The sequence below is a fragment of the Alligator sinensis genome, unplaced genomic scaffold, assembly GCF_000455745.1.
Source record: "Alligator sinensis unplaced genomic scaffold, ASM45574v1 scaffold648_1, whole genome shotgun sequence".
NCBI lineage: Eukaryota > Metazoa > Chordata > Crocodylia > Alligatoridae > Alligator > Alligator sinensis.
The window spans coordinates 928,386-936,154 of record NW_005842353.1 but is presented as its reverse complement, the minus strand read 5'-3'; the positions used below and the strand labels follow the sequence as shown (position 1 = coordinate 936,154).

The 7,769-nt window shown below is 42.5% G+C and overlaps 1 protein-coding gene across 1 annotated transcript in view; it reads left to right on the top strand.

The window, feature by feature from the left end:
- KAT2B (lysine acetyltransferase 2B) overlaps positions 1-7,769 on the top strand; it is an 88,647-nt gene that overhangs the window by 23,425 nt on the left and 57,453 nt on the right. Inside the window, 2 exon segments of the mRNA XM_025210506.1 lie at positions 4,902-5,047; positions 7,125-7,214. Of these exon segments, the coding sequence (XP_025066291.1) occupies positions 4,902-5,047; positions 7,125-7,214 (236 nt within the window).

Below are 7,769 nucleotides of genomic sequence, written 5' to 3'. Positions count from 1 at the left end.
CGGGAGGGAAAGCCGGCGGGGTAGCCAGCGAAGGCTCCGGCAGAGGCACCGGCAGAGAAGCCCGCAGCGGGGGCAAGCCAGCAGAGGAGTTGGAAGGGAAGTTGACTGGCTAGCCGATAGAAGAACTGACCAGCAAGCCAGCTGAGAAGCTGATAGGGAAATAGGCTGAGAAGCTAACGTAGGGAACAGCCCCGAGTGGGGCCAGCCACCAGGTTTGGGGGTACAGGGGCACCGGGATAACACAGTTCCCGCAGACCGAGGGGTACTGTGTATTCCTGTGGGGACTCCGGGCCCACTGATCCCATTGCTCTAGCAGTCACGGTGGTGGGGATTGCACGGTGAGTCACGGTGTGGGTGAAATAGGGAGCTGGGTCAAGGGATAGACAAGGCTAAGACAAAAGGGCCTTGTTGCCTACACACCTGAGCCGAGACCCAGGGTCACTGGAGGCCCATGGCCGGAGAGCCACGAGAGGCCAGGGTAGAGTCCGAGAAGAGCCGGGGGCACTAGAGGGCCAGAAGACCCACGATCGAAGGTGGCGAGTGGCTGGGGTGTAGGGGAGGTCGGAGCCCCATGAGTGTCCGCCATGCAGCGTGATGGCCCTGAAGGCTACCTCAAGGGGGAACCCCTCCACTGAGGTTCCATTCAAAGTTGTGGCAGCACTGAGGTTCCATTCAAAGTCGTGGCAGGAGAGTTAAGGGGAACCCTGGATGTCAGCCGGGGTAGCCTTTGGGGTCCACCCCCAGGCCTGGGACAGAAAAGATCAATAGTCCAGGCCAGGGCTGCAAGAGAACGCCTGATAGAACAGAGGTGGGCACACCCTGCTTGCCTAGACTCGCATGCTGAGATTGGGCTCCAGGGCCCCCACTACCCCTGCCCAGACCCATGCACTGGAATTGGTCCCCATGCTGCCCTGTGTGGCCAATTTAACACATAGGGCCATGGTCTGCGTGGCTCCCCACACACTTAGAGGGAGCCTGAGGATCAGATGACATGGTGCCAGGGGTTGAGCATCCCTGATGTAAGCCAATGTTGGATAAAAGGAAAGTGAGATTGTTACATTTCTTTCGTGCCTGACACACAGGGTTCCCAAATTGCATGTGGGAACTTTCATGGAAGAATCCTCAGTGTCTTAAACCGTACCACATACTGTACATATTTTGGTGGGTGTTTTTTTGTTTGCTTGTTCATTTGGTTTTTTTGAGGCTATCATTTAGTCTGAACTTTAGAAGATATATTATTGAGACAGAGAATGTAACAAATTAGGACTTCTGTTAGGTAATCCATTTTTTGTTCCTTTTTCATTATAATGGTCTCTCCATTAAAGACAAGCATTCATAATGAAACTAAGACTAAATTAGAGTACATTACCTTGCATAGGATAAGACTTTGTTTTAAACCCCCAATTCTGTTTCTGTATTTTTCTTACAAAACGAAGACTATAGCATTATTAATATACATGTGAAATGTGATAACATATCATGTTTCTATTGCTCTACACTAGAACAGGGGTTCCCAAACTGTGGTACATATACCTCTGGGGGGTACATGGGAGAAATTGTGTAATGGTGGATTTAATTTTCATTAAATGCCATTAATAATTGGCATTTAAGAAGTTAAAATATAAAGCATATGCTGTAGGAGTATTCAAGTAGCTGGCAAATTCCGAAGGGGGTACGCAATAAGAAAAAAATTGGGAACCTCTGCAGTAGAATAATCAGGGTTTCTTCTTTGGGGTTTATAACTCAGTCCTTCAAATTTGTGATTTTATCTATCTACTTGTGAACCTACTTATTGTATGATTGATGACAGTTACCATATTATTATGCAAGGGTAGCTACATTGCTCAGATGCATTTTGACTGACTGGTAGATTTTCTCTTTTATGGTAGCTAATGTTTGTGGAGTAATTAGCACTACAGTAAATGCAGAAGGATATAAAAAGTGTCATTCTTGTGGAGAATTACCATATCTGATTTTTGACTGGTTAATTCAGTTGATTGGGGTTGCACAGCTCTGTGCAGTTTGGTGGTGTTTGATGCCAGTGGAGGGAAGGGGAAGAAAGCATTTCTATATAGGAAGGTTTTAATGGAATTTAGAGGTGTGCTGCCAAAATATCAATGTAAGTAGTCCACTGGACTAATATTCTAAAATCCAAGTACCCTGGTAATGAATTACTTGTAATCTATGGTAAATGCATAAAGCATCTGAAGAAAAATGCTCTTAGGATCTCCACCAGCATGTTTCTACTTCTGTATGGCAAATCATTGACATATTGCCACATAGAAGTCAAGATAACATACAGTATGCTGACTTGTACAGGAAGTGAGTGGAACTGGCATATACTGCTGATATTTTCTATTTATTAGATGTTTCCAAAGTTTCTTTACTATGCAATCAATTTTTAATGCACTGCTGATCTAGAAGGAAAGTTCATTGCTTTTGCAAAATTGGAACTGACAGCTGGAAGTATTAAACTTTCATATCTTGTTCAAGGACAAAGTTGGAAAAACTTTACCCTGCTGGAACTCAGAATATTTTTAAATTAGAGAAGATAGCTTGTGATGACTATCTCACCTTCAGTTGCAGAATGTTCAGAACATCAAATCATATCATAAATGCTCCTTTAAGTAAAAGGAATAGATGTTCTTAAATTTTCTAGGCGTTTCCTTTCTCTTATAGCTGTACAAATCCACTGAAACTAGTGGATTTGCATAGGCCTAATCAAACTTTCTGAAGTGAAATATCCCTTCTGCGCTGACAATAAATATGGGGGATTTTAATGTGGGGGGTATTTTCTTACCATAAATGCTTGAAGAATACAGGCTTACATTGACAAAATATTTTAACTCTAACTATGTTATCACTTCTAAGACAATCTGTATAACTTTTTAGCAAACCTCTTAATGTTAAAAGGCTTAAGAGTGTTTCCCAACCAGTGCGCCACGGCACAAAAGTGTGCTGTCAGAAATGAACAGGAGTGCCACAGAATTTTGCCATGGCAATGAGCTACAATAGGTATGTGAATAGGGAATGTCTTAACAGGTGTGCCATGGTAAATTTGTATTAATGTAAGTGTGCCTTGGGCTGGAAAAGGTTGGGAAATGCTGACTTGACATGTATTATAAGCTTATAAATCTGAAAACTTTGAAAACATTCAGTAGGAGGAGCTGTGTACAAGAGCTGTGATCTTGCAAAAACGTACGTATTTGAATTGCCTCATGAAGTTAAGTCGGGACTACTGTGATGAGTAAAGTTATTCAAGTGCTCAAGTTTTTGAAGTATAGGACCATGAAGTGGTTATTTCCTCCTGACTCTGGTTTCCTTTGAGACTGGTACAATGCCAAGTCTTGACAAATAGGTAGCTTCCTTGCTTTGCTCACACACAAAAAAGTTGAGGATTGATCTTAACAAGTGAAAGCCAGACTGAACGTTTGCAGTTGCTATAGACAGTGAAAAACCACCCTTGAGATGATGAAAATAAAGGCAGTGGTTATTCACATAGTATGTTTGATTTGCTTCTTGAGGAGCCTATTCATTTTGTACTTTGTCTTTTAGAATTTGAGCAACAGAGCTTGTCTCTGATAAAAGGAAGAAGGGAAATAAATATTGTAACACAGTCTTTTGTGGAAGCCATGTACTATAGCTGGTTTTTGAGTTTTTAACTGATATAGCTAGAAATAACTGATCTTTAAGGGATAGCCTGTCTCTTTAATGCTTTAATAATTTAAACCTCTTTAGTCCTTCTGGATTAATTTTACTAATCTAATGGAATGGAAGCTAGAGGATTTTATCATCCTTATTGTTGTTTTGCAGCTATTATTGAAGAGGCATCTTTCAAATCCTTATCACTGGATTAAAATTATAGTAATCTCAAACCCACCAGCCAGTCTATAGGGACTAGGGAGACCTGCAAAAATGCTGTGCTTCAGGTGCAACGTTTTGATCTGCAGCTGAGACAAATAAGGTCCCTTCATTAGAAGCCAGCTAAAATCTCTTACCACGAGCCAAAAATATCTGTTACCAAGGTCGGACTTTATTTTTAATTACTCTGTTCTCTTTTACTTATTGTTAGATTAAGTTTTCAGATCAGCTCTCAATAGCACTCTCCTTTTCCATATACAAAACTTAGGCTCTGAAAATGTGTAAATGCAGAATTGTGTTTGCTTATTGCAGGTGCTAAAAGGAAAAGGTGGTTTTTGAAAATTTAGCCTTATATTTGGAAAGCCCTATACTTTTCAAAAAGTTTCTGCTCAAAAGAGTCTGTGGAATGTACAGCAGCACCATCATAAATGTAACCACCTGCACATACTTGGGACTCTATGATGTGTATGTAGTCACAAAAATTTACTAATGCCTATTGGCAAGCAAAAAATTCCAGTCAGAAAGCAGGACATTTTTTCTCACTGCTGATTAATCTGCCACCTGTAAAAGCACCCTAGCTATATCATTTGTGTGAACTGAATTGGAGAGTACTGGGCTAAAAACCATGAGCCTCTCCTTTGTGGGCTGAAGAACCAGATCCATTATTTTGAAGGCAGTAGCAAATTCATAAACCTCTGTAGATTAGTCCCTAAATATTGCTTAGATTAAGGGTGTCAGACACGACTGTTATGCATTTTGTTTTGAGTATGGTGACATTCTCTTTGGATAGGTTGCTTATCCTCTCCGTGTCCTGAGGTATCATCTGTGAAAGCAATATAGAAATCCATCAAGAGTATTTTGCTTGAAGGGTTCTCTGATGAGATGTGATATTTTAATGGTGGGAGTGATTTTAGGATTGGTTCTCCAAGTCATTTCTACCATTTCATCCTTCTGGCCAGTAGAACATTTTACCCGCTGGTGATTTTGTGTTTGCTTATAAGGGTTTTAACATTTTTTAAAAAATTTTTTTTTTTACTTAGCTTCTCATGTGTCTCACTTAGAGAATGTGTCTGAAGAAGAAATGAATAGGCTGTTGGGAATAGTGTTGGATGTGGAATATCTTTTCACCTGTGTCCACAAAGAAGAAGATGCGGACACCAAACAAGTTTACTTTTACCTGTTCAAGGTAAGCTGAAGATGTGTAGCATCTTTTTGGATTTTTAATTTGTTTATTTTCATACTGATTTAATTTCCTAATGGCCCATGATATTTAGATTGCCTTAGTACTGCTTTTAGGGTAAATTCATATTTCTCTAAGGTAATGTTAAACTGGTTAATTCTGGGTAGATTTTGCCATGACTGTACTACAGTACTTTAGTCATTCCAGTGATTTAAATCTCTATCACAAAGTCAACATCTATGTTATTTTCTACCATTAACACAACTTTTCTTGATCAGTAATCATGCAAAGCCAGTTAACAATGAAGCTACAGGCAGTCCTTGGACTTATGACCACAACTGGTTCCTGAAAACTGCATCTTAAATTGAAATGCAACTCCAAACCAATTTTCCCATAGGAAACAATGTTATAAATGGGGGATTGGTTCCGGAACCAAGGCCTGGTACCCTATTTTCACCAAAAATAACCCAGAATTTTATACTTAATCAATTATAGATGAGTAATGTAGCTACATTCATGTATTTATATTGTAAATAGCAATCCTATTGATTTGGAAGGACTTCTTTGAAGTGACTTTGCTGGACTTTTTGAAGAGCTCTTGTTTGAACTTTTTGAAGGGTTCTTGGCTGATGTCTTCTCAGGAGTCTTGACTGCAGGTTTTCCTGGAGTCTTGTCTGCTTTGTTAGAGAAAGTAAACCTTCTCTACTTTCTTCTAGAGAAAGTAAACTTTCTTAGAGAAAGTAAATCTTCCTTCTGTCCAAGGAAGATTGGACAGATGTTCTCCTCTTTTGCTCGTTAATTTCTCTGTAGCAGCTGCACTCTGGGGACTATGGGTGGCCGCGGAAGAAGCCATGGCTCATCTGTCTACTTCCCCTGTGGTAAGGCGGGCAGTGCTGGGCTACACTCTGGCGGTGCTGGCTGTGGGTGGCCATGGGAGAATTTGCAGCTTGTCCGGCTGCTTCCCCCGTGGCAACGCAGAAGGCATTGGAAGTGGGGGCTCTGCCCTGCCACCTCTTGTCCAGCTGGGGTAGGGGGGCGTGGGGAGGAGGCAATGCACTGCCTCAGAAAAGCAGCGTGCAGCAGCAGAGCTGCTCTAGCCTTCCTGCGCCTCTCAAATGAGCCAGTTTTGCTCTGGCCCTGCGAGTGGTGGCAGGGGTATGTGCCCCGGATCTGCTGGGGGTGGCCTGGGCTGGTGCTGCTCCAGGTGGGTGGCAAGGGCCGTGGGGAATTTTAGGGTAGCTGCAGCCCGCCATAGCCCCTGCTCTGCTGCCCACCATGCACAAATCCAGGGGCACATGCCCCTGCTCTGCCCTGCAGCTGCCACCATTTGGTGGGGCAAAACCGCAGCTCACCCAGGAGGCACAGGGAGGCTGGAGTGGTTTCATTGCTGCGTGCTGCTTGTCTGAGGCAGCACAGCGCCTCCACCCCATGCCACCCTGTCCCAGATGGACAAGCGGGGGCAGGGCAGAGCCCCCACTCCCAGCACCTTCTACGTAACGCATAGCCCTGGCCCCGGCCCCGCCACGCAGATCCGGGGCACACACCCACCCCCATAGCCCCCCAGACCTGTGGCGTGCAGCGGCAGGAGCCACCCCATCCCCTCCCCGTGCCCTCCTGCCCTGGCAGGGCAGTGCTTGCCCCAGCCTAGGTCCCAGCCCCAGCCATAATCCCTCCCTTGTTGCAGGGGCATTGATTTGCCTCCACGTGCCTCTTCCCTCCCCTCTCCCCCCTCACCACAACAGATTTACCAGCTGGACGCAGGTGTGTCCAGCATGGTAAAGGTGAAACCTGCCTTGGAACATCGAAACAGGGTGTTAATTTACAAATGTTGTAAGTGCCATTTGATGTAACTTGAAATGTCGTAAGTTGAGGACTGCCTGTAATTTAGTTTTATGGGACTTATTCAGTCTTTCTTTGGTGCCTTTCAGGAGGCAAGGTAATTAACTTTGAAACTAATGTAGCAGTGAATAAAGATTGTAATGTATGCCACCAATTTTTAATAATAGTTGTACATTATATGACCATGGCTTTTGCTGATTGTCAACTGTTAACCATTTTAAAAAGTTATGTTGCTTTTTTGTAGCTTTTGAGGAAATGCATTTTACAGATGGGGAAACCTGTAGTAGAAGGATCTTTGGAAAGCCCTCCATTTGAAAAGCCCAGTATTGAACAGGTAAACGTGATTTTTTTTTTTTAAATAGAAGCAATGCAGCAGTCCAAATATTTCTTGAAGGCAGGGAGATTTAGGCAAGATGGGAATATTTCATGTCATTTTGAACAAAAGTGAATATTCCAGATTTACATGAAGATGATTTTAGTCTCTTAGTTATGGCCTGATTATTCTATATTTAATTCATTCATGTCATATTTTGATGTAATTTAGAGTAGGGATTTTTTTTTAGTTCAAATAGTAGCCTTCTTTGGATGTGTGTGTGTGTTCATTCTAATCTTGGTTTATTTTATCACTGGAAAAAAATCTCTGTTGGAATGTAAAGTTTGGGTGTGAAATACTGCTCCTATTGAAATCAATGGGGATTTTACTGCCAGGTTCAGAGGGGTCAGAATCTCAGTCCAGGACCACAAAACAAAGACAGACCAAAGAAAGCACATACAAAGCCAATTATTCAACAATAATTAATATCTTTATACATTCTTTGGTAAATAAAAAAATGCATAAAATGTTAGGCCTCCTTTCAGCAAGATGCATAAGCCTGTTATTCAAGTACAT